At 40.7% G+C, this 25,823-nt stretch overlaps 1 protein-coding gene across 6 annotated transcripts in view; it reads left to right on the forward strand.

Annotated features, from left to right (window-relative positions):
• The first annotated feature begins 213 nt into the window (after positions 1 to 213).
• Positions 214 to 25,823, forward strand: part of mtss1lb (MTSS I-BAR domain containing 2b) — an 82,680-nt gene continuing 57,070 nt past the window's right edge. For all 6 annotated transcript variants that reach the window (XM_029455707.1, XM_029455750.1, XM_029455732.1 and 3 more), the window contains exons 1-3: positions 214 to 745; positions 16,504 to 16,565; positions 17,102 to 17,175. In XM_029455707.1, coding sequence (XP_029311567.1) covers positions 659 to 745; positions 16,504 to 16,565; positions 17,102 to 17,175 — 223 coding nt within the window. In that variant the 5' untranslated portion in view covers positions 214 to 658. The remainder of the gene's footprint in view (positions 746 to 16,503; positions 16,566 to 17,101; positions 17,176 to 25,823) is intronic.

Genomic DNA, 25,823 nt, shown 5'->3' on the forward strand with positions numbered 1-25,823 from the left:
AGTGTGTGCGTGTGTGTGTTTGTGCGTGCGTGTGGCCATGTGACAGGCCGTCCAGAGTTGTCCAGCCTCCTTTTTTTTGACTCCCTTGCAGTTGCATGGATCGTATTACTGGCTGCTCTCCCCGCACCGCTGAGCCCACCACCTCTGCGCCAATCACAGCCTGCCTTTACCTACGCGCACATGCATGCACGAACACACATACACAGACCCTGACTGACATACACGGCGATCTATCGCTCCGGTTCTCCGCTGCCTTCACATGAGTCCCCACCGACTCCGCGTAGCGCTGGCTGCGCCAAGATGAGCGGTCGTCCCGGTACCATCTGAACGTCTCACTGCCTGAGTGACCCGGAGCTGGAGAGAGAGAGAGAGAGACAGACAGACAGAGAGAAAGAGAGAGAGACAATCTTTCCTCTCTCACAACCCATCTTCCGTTCGCTTGAAAGAGACCGCAGCGCAAGCCGTTTCTTTCGGCATCTTTTCTTTATTTCACCCCCTCCTCCTCCTTTCGCTGCACCCCTCCGTTATTGTTGATCTCCCACGTTTAAAGGAGAAACCGGAGAGCCCTGTCGTGATTTTGTGGAAATACATTTTGCATTTTTTTTCTGCTGAGTGTTGGTAGCGCGCTGTTGGTGCGCGCTTTTGCAAATTCCGGTGAATGGTGGATTTGGCAAACATGGAGACCGTGGAGAAGGAATGCGGGGCCCTCGGGGGTTTATTCCAGGCGATTGTCAACGACATGAAGGTAAATAAAATCTTTTTTTTACGTTTCACTGGATCGTGGTTAGACACATGTGCGTAATAATAATAATAATACTACTAATAATGATAATAATAATAAAGCCTAAACATAATGAGCTGCTGTCTTGGTTTCAAATACCTACACGTCTTAATCTTTACACGCACTCACATGGCTACTAATAAACTGGTGCTGATTTTGGTTGTATTAAGACGGAACGATGCGGCGGCCCGGTGGGTTGCCGGTGCGAAACCCCCCCTCCTCCTCACCCAGAATAGTGGCTGCGCATGTAAACCTCAATGCATCCGTTATCGGACAAGCTTGATGTGATGCGCACCCCCGTTCCCCTGGACCGTCACACTCACAAAACAGTTATCCCGCTGTGTTCACAAAGGTTTCTCAATGCGTCTGGCAAATGTTACCATGATACGCTCATCCTTTGGGTTGTGTGCCAATTATAATAGCCTGCACTAGAACGTGGGGGCTCCGTGTAAGTGTCCGGTGCGTAAATGAACCAGGAACTCCATTAATCTCGATGGCTTTGTGGAGCAAATTGGCATATTAGAGAGGCCCAGACGACGGTTAGGCTACATCTTTTTGACACATTCCGTTATATACACATGTGGGTAATAACTTGAGAGGCTTCGTCGTCTCCACAGCCCGTCGTCTTGTTTGTCCTCAACCATTTTCTGGATGAGTAAGGACACAGACATGATTATTGCATATTCAGCCTCTCTGTGTCGTTCTTGCCCTTTTCCATGGTTACTGTGCGTCTCCATGAGAGTGCAGCGTCATTGATTTTATGTCAGGTTGATCTAGCAGGAAAACATGAAGGCGTGAGAAGCCGTGCAGCCGTCAGACACCCAGCCTGTCTGTCTGTCTGTCCTTATGTCTGCCTGTATGGTCGGTCTGAATAAGTCAGTGGTTCTGCAGCCTAACGGCTCCAGCATGGCACTAACAGCGGCCAATCTTTACTGGTTCAGTACCCACCCATGCTAAATGCACTGGTTCACTCGTGCTGCTGTGCGAAGCTTTGGATTAAAGCGTCCATCAAACGGGTGATGATACAGTGTCTGTCAGGTTTGCCTGTCAGACGTCCATGCAGCTCTGCATGCCTTCCTTCTGCCTGTCATGCCTTTCTCTTTGTCTCTCCCATTCTAAATATCAAAGATAAGGCTTTTCTCTTCTAAACTCTGCACATTTTATTGCCTTCTTAAGCTTATGACCCCAAATGGAGGTTATGCGCTTCCCTCTTATTGTGCCATAAAGAGAGATTATTAGCTTTCTGTTGTGCAGTGAGACGTGGGAGTAGGAGCAAGTGATCCTGGATATCAAGTTAATGCCAATCCAACACATGATACATGGATGCTTTATTACTCTGCTCCTTCAAAAATTGACATATTATTATATGTTGTGGGTTAGTTGACCTCACTATAAACAATGAATAAGCAATGAATGAGATTTAGGATTTCTGTTATTTGATAATTGTTTAAGCTACTACTATGTAACACTAATAGAAAGGTTGTCTTTTTAAAGTCAATACATTAGAGCTGAAATGGTTTGTCGATTAATTAAATAGTTGATTAAAAAATAATATATAATAATATTAATAATCAATTCATTCTTAAATAAAAAATGTATTTAAGAAAAATGCCTAACCTTCCATAGCTCCAGTTTCTAAATGTTTTTTGGAGGATTTGCTGCTTTACTGCTTTAGTATAATTGGGTTGTGTCCATTGGGCTCTGGGAAATTGTTCAATATTTTCTGACATTACAATCAGTTTAACTTAAAATTAAAGAAATTATTTCCTCAGGAGTAACAACAAATTAAAATGTCTCAAAGAATTCCTGTTGAATGTCAGGTTCAGTAGCATGGGTGACACGCTCTACTGTTCCTTGAGAGTACAGGAAGTAGGTATTAAGGGAGCGTTGTTTCAGCACGTTTGTATTGGGACAGATAGTTACGTTTCACTTGCTTCTTGTCAAGTGAGCCCATAACCTACAGTAAAGGTTTATTCTAAGCAGTAGTAGTGTTTTAGGTTAGGCAAGATTTTGCATTGAGACCAAGCGACAACCTCGGGGTCTAAAAAGTGAAGCCAATGTGTAAGTGCCTTATTTAAACCTGCATTCTTTCTAATGGCTAGCAGGGAGCAACTCCACTGGTAGCTAAAATAAGTCTGATTGTATAGAAGTCTATGAGAAAATGAGCCTAGTTCTCACTTGATTTATTACTTCAGTAAACAGTCCACAAACCAATGTGTGATGTCATGATGACAACGTCAATGTCTTATAAACAGTGTATGGTGGTGACGTGGCTGAATCACCCCCCCTGGACTACAGAGCAGCACTGTGTCACATTGTACTGTAGTTTGAAGAAAGCTGTGGTTTCAGTTGATTTTCCCAGAATTAGCCTTGTCATGGTCGAGCCATAAATACATTTATTAGGAAAACACTTAGAACAATATCACCAAAGTTGGAAAAACTGATACCTCACGTTGTTTAAAAAAATATTTTATTTGTTATTATTTATCTTTATCTTGTACTTCTTTGTTCTCCCAGGCACTGATGCTCAAACACACAATACAGAATAAACTTGGTTAATCAATTTTCAAGGAATACCACTTTAAAGGCATCTTCACAGCTTCACTGTCTATGTTTTCATCTATTAATTATTAGGCTCCTAATGGTCCTCTTGTTTACGTTATCCAGCTCACTCTGATATATGTGGGTCACTACAACCTGGGCCAAAAAACAATTCTTGAATCCCCAAGGAGTCGCTGAATGATCAGTGAGCGGATGAGAATCGCTGAGTCATCAGCCTTCAAACTCACTTTGACTCAACAGGAAACAATGTGGCTTTAATCAATGTTTATAGCTCGACAAAGAAGAAGCCATTTGTCAGAAGGAACAAACGGATTAATAGTTTTTCTTCATTGGTTCTCGGAAACAGGCTGGTTTGGACAGCCTTTGTTATTAAGTGGATTACTTGGGCAATTACACAGTAACTGTAGAGGAGACATCTTTAAAATACCAATGCACACTTTCTTCCCCAACTGTTTCATTTGTAGCCAGCACAACATCCTGCCATCCCACGTCTATTATATGGTTTCATCTTTACTGGTGGACCTGTACTTGGTGATTTTAGGTGTCATGTCACACTCATGTTCACGACAAGAGCCAAGCTAAACACTGCTGTCTGCCAATGTCAGTAGATTGTATCCATGCTGTTTAGAAAGCACTTGTCCTTCCTCTTTCCCCATCATCTTCCTCTTTCCTCAGCAGACCCTCCACCCAAAGTGTCACTCCTTGTGTGTCTGCTTTATGCGTGCTATCTGTGTGTGTGTGTGTGTGTGTGTGTGTGTGTGTGTGTGTGTGTGTGTGTGTGTGTGTGTGTGTGTGTGTGTAAAAAAAGCTTATGATGACAAAATATAATTTATAAAGTGATAGTCCTTCTGTGCTTTAAAATGAGGATGTTTGGCATTTGAAATATACAATACAGTATCAAACCTTCCCATATGCTCGTACAGTAAACTGTATGTGTGTGTGTGTGTGAGTGTGCGTGTGCATATGCGTGTGTAAAAGGGCATTATGTTGTTGTCTACCAATGTGTATCCCTGGAGGCTATGTCGCTCAACTTTCTAGTGAACTACACACACACTCACACACACACACACACACACACACACACACACACACACACGCACACGCACACACAGACACACACACGCAGACCCAGGTCACAGAGGGGTAATATGATGAGACACAGTCATGTTCACGGTCAGCTGGCTATATGGACCAGTGGTGACTGGGGACATGTAATATTTTGTTGACAGTGACAGTAGGAATAAAGCAGACTACGATTTCCAGTCTTCACATTGTTAGTCCTGTTCTGTTATCAGCTCATGCATTTGTGCTTAGTTCTAAGTTTATGTGTAAAATATCAAAAAAGGATGTGGTTAAAAGACACACATACATTTGTATATAGAACATCATTAGTGTGTGCCTCAAAAGTCCAGTACACAGACATGCACACATGCTAATGCAAATCTGTTATATTGCAGCTATATAGGTAACCACTTATTATCCCAAGAAATCCCACTTATATATACTCACACACGCAGTATCATTTAAAAAAATAAAATGTATACTGATTATATGTAGTTAAAATACAGCTAGCCCTTTTAGGAAACAGGTATACTAGATGCTTGTTGTATTGTATGTGTGCCTAGACTTACATTCGTACAAACAGTACTTATTTTCATACATATGTATATATTGTTAGCTTTATTAAGTGGTATGAAGAATAGTTTTGCTATCATTATGCTAAGTCATGCTAAATTTCATGTCATTGTAAATTGAAACTATTTAAATGTGTAGATTGTTGTTCGGACTCAATAAGGAGTATTGAAGACATTATTCAAACTTGTGATTTAATATTTATACACTAGGGATGCTTAATTATATTTTTCCTCTTTAAAGAAATCAATAACCGACAAGATTAGGGCCTCACATGTGGGCTGCTGTGGTTGAAGTGGCAAACAACCTGATGCATAAACAGGTTGAATCCATCATTTATCGGCAGCTGCAGTGCAAAACAGGCAATAGAGTCCCCACTTCACCCTCCGGTAGAGTTATCAGCTGTGATGTTGCATGTATTGTCGTGGACACATTCAGCCACTTCCCCAGTAAGTCTCCACCGCATCATTAGTTTAGCTGCGAGGCTGTCAGCTGTGCGTCTGCTTGGCATAATGTTACTCTGTCAAGGTTTTTGCTAGTGTATTGCAAGCCCAGTGGCCCAATGTGTGTGTGTGTGTGTGTGTGTGTGTGTGTGTGTGTGTGTGTGTGTGTGTGTGTGTGTGTGTGTGTGTGTGTGTGTGTGTATGTGTGCGTGTGTGTGCGTGTGCGTATGTGCATGTGCACCAAGAGAAGCATGAGCACAGTCAGTAGACTATGAGGGTTTCCCCTCAAAACCAAAAAGATCCAAACTAAATAGCCTCCTTTTGTTTGCGCACTGGAATCCAGTAGATGCTCATGGATTGATTTACAGCAAGGACTGCTCTAAAACTATGGGATATAACGATTTCAATAAATCCATAATGACATATATCAGCCATAAATAGAGGCCTTGTCTTTCTTTGAAGAAGACTTTTCTTTAGTTGTGCAGAGATGCCTCCTCAGAGTTAAGTCCTCAGCTCAGTTATGGTGGGAACCAGGAATAGCCTGCGGCTTGTGTTGGCCAGCCACATCTGCTTTCCTTCTATTCTCTGGCCATGACCATGCTTCACACCGCCGTGTGTGTAGTGTACCTTACAGTATAACACAAAGCATACACATAACGTCACATGTGCATATGGATTAGTGTCCCTCCAGCCTTGTAGCATTGCTTTCATGTAGGTGACTACCTATGGCAGGACTCATGCTACATGTTCCAAAATTCCCAAAAAGGTGCCATTAAAACATTGGTGCTGGGGTTGTCCTGGTGGATCAGTAGTTAAGACTCCTACCATATGCCTTGACAATCCCTGCTTCCGTTCCAGCAGGGGACATAGCTGCATTTCATCGCCCTCTCAACCCCATTGTTTACTATCTGATCAATTTATCATTCCACCTTCAGGTTTCTCTTGTTTTCCTTGCTGCTGCTAAACACGTCCAAAACAGGAAGTGGCTTATCTTTAATACAGTAGGGCAGGAACTAACGATTATTTTCTTTGTCGATTACTTTATCGTTTAATCGATTAGTTATTTGGTCTATAAAATGTCATAAAATGGTGAAAAATGTTGATCAGTGTTTCCCAAAGCCCAAGATGATGTCCTCAAATGTCTTATTGTGTCCACAACTCACATATATACAGTTTACTGTCATAGAGGAGTAAAGGTCAGATATTTCTTCAAAAATTACTCAAACGGATTAATCAATTATCAAAGTAGTTGGCCATTAATTTAAAAGTTAACAACTAATGGATTAATCTTTGCAGCTGTACAGTACTCTTGCTCTGCTTGTCATATTACTCTGGAGTTTGAAATTTGACTGTTACAAAAATTAAACAAAATGACTCAATTGCTGTTTAATGCATTGAAAGTCTTCATTCAGCAATTCATTTTAAGAATATTGTATGATTTCCTACAACTCGGTAACAAAATCCCATCAGTTCTGGATAAGAAAATTAAGTGCAGTGTCCTCATTAAAGTAGTAAGCATCAACAAACCAGGAGAACTGGAAGTAAACTGTTTACAGAGACTTCCCATTGTTGTTCAGCTCTTTAAAAACCTGTGGCAATTATATCCTACGACTGTGGGCCATGCTGCAGAACTGAAGATGCTCTGTGTAAGCGTATCATTAGTCCAATCTGTTGTGTGTGTGTGTCTGTGTGGTCCAGTGGACTTCTCACCGCAGCTCTGTCGTAAAAACAGAGGATGCATGTCAGTGGAAAGATGGAGGAAGAAGAGAGAAAGGTCTTCAGTTCCATCAGAACCAACCGGCCTTTTTCACAGCAGACATGTTGAAATGTCAAAGTAGGAAAAGCAACTATGTTAGTAATAACAATAACCATGACTCTGTTCTGTATAAGTGTCCCAGTAGGCCACAACAGTGGGACAGTGAGCCAACGTGCACAATACCAGAACCCAAAGCAGCTAAATAGAATTCAGCCATCATTCTTTTTTTATTGTGACATGTCAAAATGTCTTCCATGAAAAAGGCATATTCCTGCAGAAACAACTGTTGGCATTCAGAAAGATCACTTCCTTACTAAACTACTAAAACATCCTAACTGAGTACATCTTTTATGAATTAAGCTTAAATGACTGAAATTAATGATTTATGTGTATGTATTTTATCTTTGTCTATATGCAGTGCAGTTGGAGGATTGCAGTATTCCTGCAATATTTAAATTTATATTGATATATATATAATAATAATAATCAAATATTCAAGGGAATGCGCCATTTCATTTGAAATATAACTGCATTTTACAAACGAAACCTTTCAGCTATTTATTAGACCAACCATATTGAAATATACCACTTCTGAAGCTAACCAAGTCGGGATGCACGGGTCAGGGTTTTTTAACACACACATGCACCCGACCCGTTATAAGAGCCAATCCGCACCACCCCACCTGCAAGTAAATGCGTTAATCAACCTCCCTAACCCGACCAAACTTCAACCAAATTGTGCATTATAGTTGCACAATTGTCAGAACTGAGATCTGACAAGGAGAGAAAGTAATGGATTAAGAAGCTTTTTTTTTCTTATGAAAGTCACACTAGCGATTGTCCGACCAATGACAATTTGATTAGACAAGAGCATATCGACCAATCAATCGACCGGCGGCCAGAAGATGTCCAACCTACTGCTGGTGGAAGCTCGAGGATGTAGTGACTTCTTGCATGGCTACTTTGCAAGGTACTGTGGTTTTTTCGACTCTGATATTCATTTAACATCCTTGTATAGCAAATTAATTTTTAAGGCGAAAGTTGGATTTAAAAGGTGTAAGACAGGCTGAAGTAGGAGTAAAGAAGAAGCGAGTTGAGGGCAGGTTTGGTGTGTCTTGCATTACCTCATTGACATGCATGCTTTGTTTTTGAATGATTCAGATGACCTTGTAAAAACATTGAGTTTCATAAGTAAAAGATGCCAAAGTGCCAGCCGAATCACAGAGCACGTAAAGGAGCATCTCCCTCGTTAGAACTCGTTAAAATGACTGAGGTTGTTAGGGCCCCGGGGCTTGTTAGGGCCGGTACAGATGAATGAGGAGGATTGGTCGTGGGAGGCGTGGAGGCTGCTGGGAGCCAGCCAAGACAGCCTCTCTCACTGAACCCTTTGTCAGGCTGTCAAAGCCTTCTCATCACACTCAGCTGTTCACTGTAAAACACACTGATCATTATGAACAGGCCAGAGACAGAGAATAACAATGAATGTGGCAAATCAATATTCTCTCATTCATTTCAAAAATAAATATGAAAAGAAAGTTCTCTTCATGCTCTATATATTACATCTTAATTTTAGAGAGATATGTGTGATTGAACTCTGTATGTGCTTACATGTGTGTGTGTGCAGTATCAGAGTAAAGATTGAACAGGAGCTCATTCATCAGCATATGAAATTCAATGCTTCTTTCATCTTGCATGTCAGAAGCTACAGAATTGAGTAGAATGGCACAGCTGTAGAGACATTCAGAGAAGAAGAATTACAATGCAGCATCTGCATTCAACCATAAAGAAAGTCCGCCCCTCCTCTACATCAGCACTGACAGTCTCTTCGTCTCACAACATACTGTAGTGCTGTGCAGCTCTGCCTTGCTTTCTGTCATGTGTTGATATAGCTCAACATTAAAACATCTTCCAGTGTAGCAATGGACAATGCAAAATTGCATTTTGACATTATGCAACTTTAAATTCATATTAGGTCTTCTTTGGAAATTGTTCTGAACAAACAGCAGTAGCCTAACTGACAAGCCATGCAGATATATAGGTCTTGGCATGAATGTCGGCCCCTTTGCTCAGAAGCTAAATGACTTACAATGTTTACCAGCTGGCCATGAACTCATTCTGTTTGCCATTTGGTGCTGGGCAGGTAGTCAGTTTATCAGAACCTTTTTAACTGAAGAAAGCTGCAGTTGGAACCGAGTTTCATTAAAGCGGTGAGACTGAACCAAAACAGTTAAGTTGCAGAACACAAAACCAAAACAATGAGCTGAAAGATGCTAAAATGCTCCACAGAGCTGACAGTTCTCGTCACTACGAGTGGCCCTTACAACACATTGCACATTGTCATTAGACCCATGACTGAAATATTAATATAAGTGTAGCGCTAATGTCAGATTTCTTTCATTTGACTTGAATATTTCTGGCGTGAATCTGGAGGTCCACACTAACCCTTCGGAAGCCACAAATTGCTGCAAGCTTTATTAAATCAGGCTCAGATAATGATGAACTGCCTCAAATGTCTTTAATCTGTTTACAGTGTTGATATTTAAGGTCTCATCTGTTTGGGTTTCCTCTGCAACTTATCTCTGCGGACACACCTCTGTGAGTGCTGAGGGTCACAGTAACAGTTACCGTCACTTACACTAATGCATCTGACGGACGCACCTTCAGCGGGTTTAACAGCCCTTTCACACGATTGGAGCAGATATTTATGACTTTCAGCCCAACAAAGGAGAGGAGAGAAACACCTAAGTGACATCTTTATACCTATAAGAGCCTGGATGACTGATGGCTTGTCAACATACTGTCCCATAGCAAATAATGCAGATGGCCCTGCCTCTGTCTTTTATCAGTGTGCTGTCTTTACTGTGTTTGAATCTCTCTCTACATTACATGATTCATGTTTATGTATAAAACACAGCTTGCCCTGAAAGTTAAATAATCTAGAGCCGAAAAGGGAACTCCACATCAAAATCAGTTGACTTGTGATGGTCTTCGGATCTGGAGGAGTGAAGAATTTTAACAGAAAATGTGTGTTATTAAACTGGCGGCATGGAGAACTTACCAGGCAGGCTGCATTATGGGAAGTGTAGTATCCGGTGTGATGGGAGCTTGACACTTACTAGGGACCACAGTAAGGATATCAGCCTTTTTCTTTTCCTTTTCTTTGTCTTGTGCAAAGTTGCATCTTAATGGAAGTGCAAAGTGCAGATGTTTCACTGGTAGGGCGTCTATGATCTGTGGCCGTGCTGCACAGAGACACAACAACACACAGATGGTTTCCTTTTTCCTCTCATCACTATGTTTAGATTGGAATTAGCTGCTGCACTTCATCAATTATGCAGCGAGGCAGCCTCTGTCTCCTCATCTGCATGCTGATCCTTCCATTTAAAACAAAGTGCCAGCTGATGTGCTGGGAGAAGTGTTTTACTCAGCATCCTGCAGGAAATCATGACTCCACTTTTTGTGAAATACAAATGAACTTACATTATATTATTACATATATTAATTATACTTAGAACTGTACAGCTGATATCAAATAAGTTACAGCAATTGTTTTTAATTCACCACCTCTCTGGTTAAGGCTTGGTTAAAGTTAGAGAAATATTTACCTTTAGGGAAAAAGCAGAGGCATTATTTCACACAGTAGTGATTATGCCGCATATGAGTGTGTCTGTTAATTACGCCATGATCACACGATAAGAGGCATCAATCTGGGTTAAACAGTTTCTTGGGGTAAAGCCTGTAATGTCAGATGTTTTGTTCACCCGATACTGTCTTTTAATAAGGTATCTATGTCAGCAAAATATCTGAACAACCATGAGGATGTGTTTTGATGAATTTTGTAGACAGATAGGCCCGAGGCTGAGGAATAATTGTACTAATGATTAACTGGTAACATAGCTATGAAACTAAGACAGTGCTTTTATTCTAAATCCCAAGGAGACGTTTCTAGGGTCAAAAAAATCAATGTACCTTTAAAGTAAAGTGACAGGAGTGTAACATGGCAGGGCCATAGATTATAACTTGCACAATACAGTCAGATAAAGGATCAATGAGTCAGGCAGACTAACATATTCAAGTACACAACCCCTCTGCCCTGCACTCTCTCTGCTTCGAGGGGATAGACATGGGGTGGCAGGCTCTCCCTATGTACAGTAAGTGAATCTGTACCACTGTAACGGAGCAGGTGACTACAGAGCAGACAAAAGACAGTAACATTTTTTCTGGGAGACGTGGAGATAGATCATTTGTAGCATTTTTCTCTGTGGGTTATACATCCATCCCCAACCTTGATAAAAATGAGTATGATCCTCTTTTTTTAAATCTTCCAGCCAGTCGATTATGCATATGAAGCTCTGTGAAATTATCCCCTTTTGTTTGGTTCTTGCATTTCTCTTTTAACGTGCGAATTGGCTCGATTATACAACAAAAAAATCGGGCTAATCCTTACATCCCTCTCTGCCTGCCTCCACCCGTCCTCACTCTCCCTCTGTCTCTCTTGCTGGATTTCCTCTGTTTTTCTGTCTTGCTGTGGGGGAAACAAAGGGAACAAAAGAACGAGAGGAGACAGTAAGCTTCTCATACACTGTAGTGAGTGGTGGAGTGGAGCTCTCAATGGACTGCTGTGCAGACTGGGTGGACTGGTGGTGCTCTGAGAACTAGGCCAGAGGACAGTTGACAGCACCCCTGAGTCCAGAGTCAAGACCAGATGAAACGGAGGATTACTGGAAGAAAAGGGAAAAAAATAGTCAATATATTGCTCAGTATCAGGGATGAGGGATTATTATTGGAGGGATAGAGGAAGATGGAACGGTCCCTGTACACTGTTTGGTTTAAGACAGGGATCAAGTGGAGGGTAAAGCACAGTTTACCTACTTTTTATTTGTACACACACAATAAAGAAAAGGTTTGAATCTGATTGATACCATTTGAAATTGCAACATAACTATCATAACTGTTAAATCAAGCGTCTTTTTTCATTTACCCATTCATAGGAAATGTACTAGATCTATAGTACCACTGACAACTTATTCTGAAATGTACAATACATGGCATTCCCTGCTAACATCATGTAGTGACTACGCCATAAGTCTGTAAATAGTAGAAACGGTCAAAGAGTTCAAATGCTGATTGCCAGTGATCCTAATCTTGGGCTCAGAGATTATAAACCTTTTTATTTAACATCAATAAGAGTGTAGAGAGGCAGGGATGAAGAATGAAGGAGGAGAGGAAATCAAATGTATCAATCAAGATAGTTCTGTGAAGATCAGGGATTGGAAGAAAAGAAGAGGAGGAGAGTCTGAAATTGTTTCTGGGGTTTGGACTAAAGTCACAGCCAGACCAAAAGTGTCAATGCTGCAGGCGCCTCCATGGTTGTTTAAGTGTAAAGTTCATGAGGAAATATAGCCATATGTTGTCATTTTAGTTCATTCATATTAAAAACACGACACATCTCAGGTGTGATTGGTTACACTGCAATGTTCAAAGCTCTCTGACTTCAACTGCCGGAACGTGAGCACGAGAGCTCGCCACAGTGACAGAGGCAGCGATACAGAAAGGGAAAGGAAGGGAGGGTACAAGGGAATGAGGAAAGAGGAAGTGTACAAAGCTGGAAATTCCCTCATTTTATCCCATAAATGGAAGACACAAACATTTTTATCGTGCTCATCCTTTGACACAATACATCATGAATTGTGCATCACTTGCAACCACTGTCTCAAGGTCTGAATAACAACAGATATTGATCTTATGATCTCACAAACACACCCACAAAGTTTTGCAGCTGAGTATTATTGTCCCCTTATTTGCATCTAATTGCAATTATCCATGTGGTGAAGTATAAGGGTTGCCATTGCCGCCAATACCACAGTAGGCAGAACAATGGCAGAGCGACGAAGGAAAGTGAATTGGACTGTTTTTTGCAATGAAACTCTTTTGCATAGAAGGGAAAAGAGTACTCAGTTCTGCCTTTCTGCTGCTTTCAGTTTGCCTGTTGATTATTCCCTGCATTCTTTCATTGTACACATTGAACATTAAATTGAACACAAAAGCCACCAATGCAGCGCAGGTCGGGGTGCATTCCACTCTTTGCGGGTGCTTTCAGAATTACACATTTTTATTATTTATTTATTTTTGCAGGTTTAGCGGCCGCAAAAGCCACACAATCCTTTTGTGAATTGTGAGTTCTGTGCGATATGGAAAACCAGTGAGGGAAGAAAGCAAAGATACATTTTTAGTTATGATATGTTTACACAGGGATGAATCGGGTAGTGTGTGTGTGAGCGTAAGACTTTTTTGGTGACACAGGAAGTGGTGATGTAATAGTATACAATCCAAAAGCTTTTTCTCACACTCTCTGTCTCCCGCTATGTGTCTCTCACACACTGGTGTATTTGCCCCTCGGCCACCGGGATAGTCCAACTCCTACAATCATGTGAGCGCAGTGGTTATGGTGGCAGTCTTTCAGCTCTCTGGTGAGACAAACACATTCACTGACACATTTAAACAGCGTGAAGCTTGCAGCCTGAGTGTTTTGTAACTTTCTTAAATGCAAACGTGATTTCAGAAGGATTCAACTAAACAGATATTTGACCTTGGACAGACGGGCCTGTCTTTGTAAGATTATTCCCCAATCTCACCTCACTGACCTTTAAAGTGTCAACAAAGGATATAGAAAAGTCTCAAATAAATATATTTATATGTATGTTGTGCTTGTTTTAAATAATGCAACACGGAGATGAACATTTATGTCTGTTTTTATTTTAAGACATCTTATATAGAGAGCCCAACTTATCGAGTCTCAATGATCAGTCATTCTGAGAAAGTCAAATGCAGTTAGGTCTGCGTGTCGAAGTGCCATTGAGCAAGACACTGAATCAGTTGCTCCTGATGGGCAGGCCAGTGCCTTGCAGCTCTGCCACCATTGGTGTATGAATGTGTGTGAATGGGTGAATGAGAAGCAAATTGTAAAGCGCTTTGTCCAGTAAGGAAGAAAGGCACTATATATGCAGTCCATTTACCTCAGCACTTTATATAAGAATATATCACTTTGTGATTTTAATTGAATTTGTGAGTTAAGTTTCTCATCAGTTTTAATAAAGATCCTTAGCATGTGTCTGAGTAGTACAACAAATCATACATTTTATTAACCCTGGCTCGTGTTAAAATATTGAGCAAAAAAACACACACACACACACACACACACACACACACACACACACACACACACACACACACACACACACACACACACACACTACAGTGCTAGCTAGCTAACAGAGTACGTACAGTACAGTATGTACATTCATTGGCTGTTTTTGGTGGAAAAACACAGACTACACACATTGTGATAACGCTTCTCTTTCTGTCTAAACTCACATTTAGGCTTATGTGAAATGTTCTTTGTCAATGTCGGCTAATTACATAGATAAAAAAAAAATCCCTTATATGTCCTGACTGAAGGAGTGAGAGCAAGGTCATGTTGTACTGCTGGACGTTTAGTCATTTGCATAGTTACAAATATTATTCTGACAAATGCCCCTTTTCCACCAATGTTATTTATATATTATAAAAAATATAGATTACATATACAACATTTTATATCATATATTTATATTTACAAATCTGTGTTTTTTTTAATAACGAATGATCATTTTCTGGTTTCCACCCTGGTGTCATGTCTCCATCACTGCCAATTAGGGTGGTGATGGCCTAGAAGGTCGGGAGTTCAATACCAGTCCCTGTACTTAGTTCAATGTAAGTCGCTCGGGATAAGAGCGTCTGCTAAATGACCTCTAAGAATAGTAATAAAATTGGAAACGATAAATATCAGTGACTGCTGCAGAGTCATGTGTCCCGGGAATGAATGCCGATTATAAACTTTCCCACTAAAGACAAACGGCAGATGTCCGTGGGTGTTCGTGGGTTTCTTGTCCAGTGTGAAAGGGGTTTAGGATCTTTATCAATATGCATTCATAACATGCACACTAAAAATGACATATGTAATATTACTACAATTACTACACACACACACACACACACACACACACACACACACACACAGACACAATCATCACTCAGTCACTTGCCACCAGGCTCTTATACTGGATTGTAATGCCGTGATATGCTAACGAGATGCAGGGCTGCTCATGTGTGTATGAATGAGTGTGGGTGTGGGTGTGTGTGCGCAAGGAGGGCGCAGGCCACTTCAAACATCCTGCAAGGGGAGGGAGCAGGGCAGGGTGTGTGTGTGTGTGTGAATGGTAAAGGGGGTAGACTTCGGTACCAAGGGGAAATAGGACTGTGATTTCAGACCAAATTAAGCCACATCAAACAGGCCAGATCAAAGCGCATACAGCCCTTACTGTCTATGCTGACATCACGGCAGGATGCCCCACCCCCACACCCTAGCACACACACACACACACACACACACACACACACACACACACACACACACACACACACACACACACACACACACACACACACTTCCTTCCTTCCTACTGTCTTCCTTAACTTTCCATTTTTCATATTGGCAGATTTCCCATATCTCCCTGTTCCTGTTAGGATACTTGGACTTCATTCTGATATACATTCAACCACCTACCCCCATGCACACAATTTGCAGGCATTTAACAGGGTTATAGGTTAACCTGGATCAAGTATAATGTAATATGTGCTGAGCCTGGGTGTGTGTGATAGAGCAGTCATGCACTCTACAGGGGGGAGGATGGGGAAGCAGCATCCATTAGAGCTTTGAATTGTGTTAGCAATCCTGGCTGCTCAAGTCAGACCCTTTGATGCTGCCTGATGCCAGTGGCTCTCAAGTGATCTGTATATACGTGTGTTTGGGTAGATGGATTAGACGGCTGCATAGGGAGGAGAGGAGGGGTGGTGGATGTTTTTGGGGATCAACGAAGAGGTTGAGAAAGGGTGAAAAAAGGGGGAGATGTGCAGGGTACTGATGGAGCAGAGAGTTGGGCGGAGGGGGGTGGGGGGGGGGGTTGCTTTGGTGGAAAGAGAATAGGGAATTGGATTAATGACAGAAGCTGACAAGGGTAAAGAGGTGCTGTATAGACCTGCAGAGGTACAGTACAGGAGGAGAACAAAGGTGACCTGCAGAAATGTCTCTATTAAGCTGTTTTTATTTGAAAAAGGAGGATAAATAAAACAACAAAGATATTTTTTCCTCATCTTACTAACCCAAAGCCCACCCATTATCTCTTTCCCCCTGGCACACACTGTAAAGTGTGCAGTGAGGTTTGATACCTTGTTTATCAATATGTAATATCTGTGGATATTAATGTGTATTGTTGTCTGTGTGTTGCCAGTGCTCCTATCCTGTGTGGGAGGACTTCAGCGCCAAGGCCACCAAGCTGCATTCCCAGCTCCGGTAAGTTTCTCTGACAACAAAACAAAATCAAACAATAAATACATAAATGGTCTTTCCATATTGTAACACTGTCTTTCACTATTGAGCTAAAATAACTAGCGAAGTCAGATTTCAGACATGGTCGGTTTCGTGTTCTGATATTGATGCCAAATTTCCATTCCTTAAATCAGCATGAATTCTGTGGTTTTCATAAATTCTGTGATTTGCATAGAATTAAGTCTTTTCTAGATTGTATAAAATACATTTAGACATAAGTGCAGTAATTTCACAAATTGGTATCAGAAGTCTGGGATTTTGTTTTTTGCAAACGCGGTCCAATTATATATAATAATATATAATAATTGAAATTCTGTGTATTACTGTTATACATGTGTGGAGGGTTACAGAGCAGGAACACACATAATACATCAAATCCATAATTTTCAAGTTCATTGACCAATTCAAATATGGCATCGCCACAGTACGAGTGCACAATTTGAACATTCTAATTCTAATACCATTTTATCTAAAGTAATTAGTATTTTCCGTTTCTTTAGAACCACTGTTCTGGCAGCTGTGGCCTTCCTGGATGCCTTTCAGAAGGTGGCAGACATGGCTACCAACACAAGAGGTAGGACAACAGCTGTGTTTGTGCGTGTGTGGGTGTGTGTGCTCAGAAAACTATAATCTGTGCATCGGTATGTGTCCCTTTTGCCAATGATTTGTTTTGCTCTTCTAAGGCGACCTCCACATGGCAGCACTATTAGAATCTCATTATGTTGTTGCGATATTATCAACCAGTCTGCTAGATTCTCCTTTTACTGTTTAAAGTGTTTCCAACAGCCTAAAGGTAAACTGTGTCCCACACTTTAAAGCAGTTGCACTGCATTGCAAAAAAATGACGGAAGTATCTCGGAGAGGTCAGTAAAAGATATTTGTGTAGCAGGATATATTTTGTTAGACTTCCCAATGCAATAGGACAATCAGTTTTCCAGGAAGTTTACACCATCATTTTTTTTAAACGCTAACATTACATGTGTGAGGTGGTGGCTTCTATGCTTTTAACTTGTGTTGCCAGTTGATGATTTGAGACTCTCACAGTTCATTTCTCACTGTCTTTAGAGCTCACTCTGTGTCTCAGTTAGCATTATAAGTGCAACTAGCTGCTGTTTCCCACTGTAAACATGTGTCATGTCAGCTAGCCAGAGCCAGGCGTTTGGTAAAAGAGTGTTAAAAATGCACAAGGCGGTGCACAAATGTACTTTAAATAGTATTTTTTATTGGTTTTTCAATTAATTTTCACTCCCAACTCGTCAAATACTGACACTTGGTCAGTGCCTGAATGAGCTGACTCCAATGTGTAAACCCATTATTAGACGGTCAGAGCAATTCTAGAGCGAGAACGTCTGTGAGTGGGAGGAGGATGGTTGGGTCAAACACAGAACTCTCAGACAGGATGCAGGTTTGTGTCCCGTGTGAAACCAAAACTCAACGTTGACTTATTTTACCTTACTTTTGTTACGTAACTAATGTACTTAACTAACGGCGGGTACGTAACAAACGTACTTAGATTATGTAACTAAATACTTATTTTAACCCGAACCACACATTATTCCTAAGCCTAAAATCTAAAGATTTGTTGCCTAAACATAAACAAGTAGTTTTGTTGTGTTAGTTAATCTTAAAACTATGTAAACCTACGTTGAGAGTTTTAGATTTGAAAGAGACTGTATGCGTGTAACAAGCGCAATCTGTAGGTTTCCTTTAACCAGAGGTTTATTTGGAAAGACGGTAGGAGCATGGTACGAGCGAAAACTGACGCCGCAGGATAACTAGAGCGTCATATTTTGAAGTGTAGGCCAACTGACCAAGCGTCGGTATTTGACAAGTGATAATGTGTTGGTTTTTTAGCAAGTTTCCTCATTTCTAAATAATAAAAATGTCCACATCCTGGATTGTTTGATCATTTGAATACAAAGCTCAATATAGTGGTTTTCCCCTGCACTACACTCACAGCCAAACAACTGAATGAACTTTACACAATCATGGTCAATGGATTGTATATTGTGTTTTTGGCTTGACACTCTTGAGATTCCCTGCGTAGGCTAAAAGCTGGCTGCTAGTTTTAACAGAGTGTGGGCTGAGAGCTGAGAGGGCCAGAAAAACACTTGCCGCCCACTGAAGGCTATCTGAATACTACAGCACCACTGAGGGACACCAGGAAGACGACTGTGGCTGTAACACAGGGAATGTATCCTCCTGTTGTGACTTATTAGGTGCCAGACAGTGTGTGTGTGTTGGTGTTGTGTGTGTGCGGCCCCAGGTGGAGGATACAGGAAGAGTCTCGTGCTGCTTTTACGGGCCAGACAGGAAATCACCAAGCTCCGTCAGCTCATTACACAAGCCGCTACCACTGCCACACACAGAGAGGCAAAAATATAACATAAATGAAGTTGGCACGAAGATGCGGGTTATGCATCAGAGGCTCTTTGTACTTTCTGTACTGATGAGTCACTGCTGCTGGAGTCCATTTGTCAGATTGCTGTACAATCGCTGCTCTTTCTCAGTGTGTGATGTTCTCTAATAGATTTGTTAAATGGATGGAGGCAGAAAACGGCAACCATAATGATCCTCTCTGTCTTCCTGCCATTCGCTATATCAATGTGCCACTTATTACACCATGTGTGTGTGTGTGTGTGTGTGTGTGTGTGTGCGTGTGTGTGCATTAAGCCCAAAGGGTACTGATGATCCTGTGCTCTGCTCTTGTACCGACACACCATTTATGAGTCGGCGTTGTCTGTGTTTCCAGTCAGCGTCTCAACGGAATTTTATGTAAAGTGTTTTCATCAGCTGGCTGGATATGAAAAAACTGGCACTCAACTATTATATAAAAGGAATATTTCTGGGATTTATGGTGGCCAGAATTTTACAGTGAAAAGGCATTGCATATTGATTTTATTATTGGATCAGGTAAAATATACAAGAAATATATGTATTGTTACATAAGTGACAAACTAATTTCCACACACATATCTGCCATATTCGGGAATGTTTTAACACAAAAAAAGTCCCCCTTCAGGTTTTTTTCCAAAGATATAAATGTTGGTTGGTCCATCACTTTGGTCCTGGCTGAAATATTGGTTGCCATGAGATTTTCTACAGACAAACATGGACCCCAGATGAGGTAACCTTTGGTGAACCCCACCGTCCTGTGGCTCCACCATGAAATTGACATTTTTGATTTTGAATGAATTAAAGGCCTATCAACAACTACTGGATGGGTGGCCATGGGATTTAATAAACACATTAATGTTCCCCTCACGATAAATTGTAATGACTTGTATCTACTGCCATCTCAACTGTACGTTTTTAATTTACCTGTAGACTCTGAGCTCTTGTTCAGACTCCCAGCCTAGATCTGATGTTTTAGTAAATGTGATTTATGCAAATCAGGGACAAACCACATGGAGATTGTTTGAAATGTGCAACTAACACACACACACACACACACACACACACACACACACACACACACACACACACACACACACACACACACACAGTACTTTACGGATGGCACACTGCTCATTTGCCTGCAGTCTGAACTTAGCTGTTAAAACTTGATACATCATAATTTGATGTATTAACCGTCTATCCAGGGGTCAGATGAGGATATGAACCGGAACAATATTTTGAACACAAGCACAAATCTGTACATTTAGTAGCACACATATGGAACAAAGGTATGTCCTGCATCACATACTGTGTTAGGGGGCCAATGGGATATAGTCCCACAAAAGTGTTGTGGTTTTGTCCTGCTAACCCTAACCCTAACCCATGGCAATACCTTGTTTTCTGCTGGGTCCCTAATGTTTTTAGGCACCAGGTATATTCAGTTGTTCTCTCAAACTGATAAAAAAAAGAGAAACAGTTTGTCTTGTTTGTGATGGGGTGTGCGTGTGAGTGAGAGAGAGAGAGAGAGAGAGAGAGAGAGAGAGAGAGAGAGAGAGAGAGAGAGAGAGAGAGAGAGAGAGAGAGAGAGTGGGTGAAATCCAGCAGGAGGAAATGTACAAGTGTTTGTGAATTCCCTGGTGTGGGGTGAATTTGAGTGCACTTTCAGATGTGTTCTCTACTCCCCTGTTATAGCCCAAACATTCACTTTCCCCAGGGTGTGTGTGTGTGTGTGTGTGTGTGTGTGTGTGTGTGTGTGTGTGTGTGTGTGCGCGTGTGTGTGCTTCTAGCATACCACAGTATGCTGGAAGCACATAAACAAACACACAACTCGCCTGCTCCCCTGATGTGGGTTGATGGAGGCCCTCTGTGTATGTTTGTGTGTGTGTGTGTGTGTGTGTGTGTGTGTGTGTGTGTGTGTGTGTGTGTGTGTGTGTGTGTGTGTGGTGTGTGTTTCCCATGTTTAATAACCTGTCCATTTGGCATTATTTAACATCTCCTCTTCATCTTTGCTTCCGTCACATTATTTGTTTGTTTTAATATGCTCCGTTTCATTTAATTTTAAACACAAGTGATTTCTTGTCACTTTCCTTTATGCAGGAAACAGCTTGAGAAAGTTCTGCTAAAAAGCTGAAACCGCATGAAAGAGAGCGAGCTCAAACTCAGCTGCTATTACATCAGTAGTTTTAAGCAGCCGTGATTTATTGGCCTTACTGGCCTTTTTGATGAGTCATGATTGAGTTAGACTACAGACTCTGTTTGTCTCTCTGTTAGGATGGTCTTATTTATATTAATCTAAAACAGGCAAAGTCATAATAAAAATCGAGATATTTTAGCTTTGGTTTGTTTGACCATTTTAGAATCCAGCTGTCAGAGTGAAATCTTGTAGTTTGTGTGACTGTTCTCAGTTTGCTTTGTTCACTCAGCGTTTCACAACAGGAACCACAGACTACTGCATACTGTGTTTAAAAAAGCTGTAACAGATTCCTTTGATCAGGACTGCATAGGCAACAATACGGAGAAAGGAAACCATAGTTGGTAAAGCTGTTTTCTTTTTCAAAAATGTTTTTTTGCATTCTTTGGCTGATTATATCCACTTTAAATTCATTATAGCCACTTACTGTCACCACCCTGTGTCTCTTCAGTTATATAACGTGCCATTGCAATGACATCCAGCATATCTTTCATGTTGTGGACAACATGACAATTTGAGGATGACATCATCATGTACTTTCAGTTTATCCTTATTTTTGACAGCACCCTTGCACCTTTGAGGTACATGAATATACATAGAACAATAGTAGAATGGACATTCCCATTCAAAGCAGGATGGTCAGAGCAGCGGCCATGAGTAGCCAAGTAGCAGACTTACTGAGGTAAGGTTTTGCACTAAAGACTAAAACGACCAGTGGATTAGTATTGTTACCAAGCAAAGAGAGTAAATGAGTATAATTTAACAACATAATGCTTCATAATAATAATAATAATAATAATAATAATAATAAATTGTATTTATAAAGCGCCTTTCAAAGCTAAAAGCAATCTCAAGGCGCTTCATCCACACACTCTGTTCATAGCATAGGGGCTATCGCCAGATGAGCTAATTTTTTGTAACCAGTGTGACATTATAGCATGGCGTACAGTACCACAGGTACCATAGGTACTACAGGTGACATGTACATTCAGGGCCTCGATACAAACAGTGTAATAGAAAATGTGTTTGCGACGCAGTCAACTAACTGTTGGCGCGTCCAACAGTTTTTTCCCTGATATTGCCACATTGTGAACAACAAATCCATGTTGAAATTGGCAGGAGGCATATGCATAGGCACAACAGTAATTTCAACATTATGATGATGTATTCAATTGTAATCTTGTGAAATTCAGTTTTTGGCGAGAAACTTGTTGGAAGTAGAATTTCTTTTCATAATTCATCATTTGTTCGAAAATTATGACTTCCTAACAAAAACAAGTATGCCAATGGTAATAACTTAAATGTTCTTCTTCTTCTTTTTTTACATTATTATCGAATTGGAATAGAGAATCTTATAATTTCACTGTTATTGGTATTAACTACTACATTTCTGGTATTGTGACATCACCATTAGCTTTAAAAGACATATAACATTACACATCTCCCACCCCCCCCCCCCTCCATTAAAAATCAAGTAAAAAAAAAGTTATTTCTGGTTAGAAAGAACTTTACTGGTGGTCAGCAATAATGGAACAAGCTGCTGCTCAGGTAAATGTGATATTTACACTAAAATAAGTTGCATTGCTTTAAATATGTAAAGTTAAGTCAGCACTATGGATAGCCTCAGCTCAGAGGTCTTAGCTGTGTGTGTGCACTCGTTTTTAAGTGCTGTTTAGAAAAACATGTCAAAACTAGAAGAGCACTCGGAGAGCATAGACCTCCACCAAGGCTGTTTCCAAAAGGGAAATATATTGCGTGTATCCGCCCCAAAATGCAATGGGTTCTTCTTTTGGTCATTTATCACCATTCCACCAAGTTTCATGAAATCGGGCCAGTAGATTTTATCCTAATATCGTAATCCTGTTGACAGACAGACAAACTGACTTATTGGTAGAAGTAATGAATGTCTGTGGAAAGACACTTTTCAGGTTTTACTGTTTTACTCATCAACTCCTCTCTCTTCATTCCCATGATGACAATGATGTCGTTGTCTAGGATGATGATGATGATTATGATGATGATACATCTCGTTATATCTCTCACTTCCTCTTCGTCTCTCTACACACTGCACTCCACACACTGTCTCTGCAGTAGCAGCAGTAAAACCTGGGTCAATCACAGGGCTCCTACTACGCACACTTTGCACAAGGAACAGCTGTAAAGCACCACTGTGTGGTTGTGTGTGTTTGTGTGTGTTTGTGTGTGTGGTTGTGTGTGTTTGTGTGTGAGATGATGATCTGATGGTACAAAATATCTGGCATTTTTATTGCCAGGCTGGTTGAATGCAACTGAATGCAAAGGTTTAATAATGAATATCATAAATCTTATTGACACACACACACACACACACACACACACACACACACACACACACACACACACACACACACACACTGCCCTGCATATAGACACAGACAATCCCCCTTCATTCATTAGACTTGTAAAGTAGTACACATGGCAGTTGGTAACAGAAAGAAGAGGTCCTGCAAGTGAATGTTCTCAGGTTCACAGGTTCGTTTGCATTTTGAAACATGGATTTAATTAATTAAATAAAGGACCTTGATCATGACATGTCCAAAATGGTACTCAATACTCAATATTACTTCACTGCTTACAAGTTTCCTCAGTGAAACATGTGTAGAACCACTACTTCAGCTTCACTGTATATACATTGTCAAAGAATGCTCACCAGGACATCTATTGTTTTGTCTCTAACACAATGCCAACTGACATCTACTGTATTTTTAAGGATTAAATGAGATAAATGTTTTTGCAGCTGAGGCGAGTAAATCTGACACAACTGTTAACTGGTGACAGCAACATGCATTCTCTGGTTGTTTTCTAAACACTTACAAGAAATGCAATCCTTAGTCCATTTCAGGTATGGTAAATCCATTTTGAGGGGATCCTGAAGATCAAAAGACACTGGTCAATGCTTTAGGCAAGGAGAAAATCTATATTAAAAAACCCTTATTTACTTTAGCCTATTAAGACTTTTATAATTCCATGTTCCATATTTACTAGGGCTTAATTATGTAAAACTAAATGATATGTCCACCTTCAAATGCCAAAACAATAGGAAAACAGCTACATTTCTTATTCTTCAACCACTTATGTTATCAGAGAATAAAATAATGAGTTTATTCATTTTAATACTTGTAATACTACCTGACATCAAAACATTGTCTTTGTGTGTAAATCAAAGAGAGCTACATAGTAATATTGAGCCCTAGCTTTATAGTTTTTTGGGTGACGATGCCAACAATATTGATCTACAACTGTACATACAAACAAGTCTGATTGTTTTTCTACTCTACAAGAAGTGAGCAGAAACAGGGCGGAGCTATATCTCAACTGCAGATGACGAAAAGAAGAGAAAATAGGCTGGAAAATTCATTTCCAACATGTTTATCTTCTTCAGTGAAGCCCAAGGAAGGGGGGGGGGGGTGCAGGAAGCAGTGAAGTTTATGGGAAATGTGGTCTTGATTTTGAGAAACATTACCACCAACAATAATACTACTGGTATAACGTAGCGGCTGCCACTGATCCTGACTGTGGTCTAATGCTTTTACAGAAATCTTCCTAAATAGGAATTTTAATTTGAGAACAATTTATCGGTGTATTGGTAAACTGCTACACCCAGCACATTTAAAACTTGACAAAAAAAGAAGAGCACATTCATTTCCTGTAAATAGAGAACCATAGATTTGAGGCACAGAGGCGCTGTGTGGAGAATGATAGTTAATGTGTTTAAATGGTAGTGAAATGATGCAGAGCAACAGTTGAGGATTGTTTCAGGCCTCCGAGGAATGGAGTGATGACTGTATGAAAAGACAGAGAGGTCCATGCTTGAGAGAGAATTAAGTGTAGCGAGCAATAAAGACAGAAAACGGACAGACAGAGGACTGTTGTGGGGAATTGTGAGGAAGTCTTCAACGGCAGGTCTGTGCCGAGCATCAGCTCAGTCAGTGGCTCCTAACCTTTTTTTCCGACGCATCCCCACAGCTCTGTCAGATTCATCAACACCATCAGTTGGATGTTGGATGTTTTTTAACACTGTTAAATACATTTGGACACATTGGATACATTTTTCCAACAATTGAACTGTCAATGTGTCGGTGGGTTTGGTCAAGTTTGCAATCTGTCACTACGTGTGGCAGCTATATGTTTCAGCCATGTATCCAGCCATTTGTATCCATTTAACTATTTCAAGCACTCACTAGTTACATGTGTGTGTGCGGGTTTTACAGCTGACTCAGTATGTGGATGTATAATTGTTTTTGTAAATTGAGAGACGGAGAAGGTGACATGTTGTTGCAAAGGGGGTACGTGAAAGAATATATACTAACTGAACACAATGAAAAACTAAAATGCTGCTTGTTTGCATTTGCTTTAAGGCTTGTCAGCTAAGTATGTGCATGCGTTGCTTTGTGTGTTCATTGAGTATAATAAACAAGTATTCAACACTCCCTCATTAACTGGCTGGCAGGGCATTCCATACTGGCTACACTAATGACTCCCTGGGTGGGAGGAAGAGAGACAATACTCAGATGTGAGGCCACTTAAGTTAATACAGCTACACACACACACACACATACACATAGAGCACACAAACACACGCAAACATGCAACTG

The sequence above is a fragment of the Cottoperca gobio genome, chromosome 3 (assembly GCF_900634415.1).
Source record: "Cottoperca gobio chromosome 3, fCotGob3.1, whole genome shotgun sequence".
Classification (NCBI taxonomy): domain Eukaryota; kingdom Metazoa; phylum Chordata; class Actinopteri; order Perciformes; family Bovichtidae; genus Cottoperca; species Cottoperca gobio.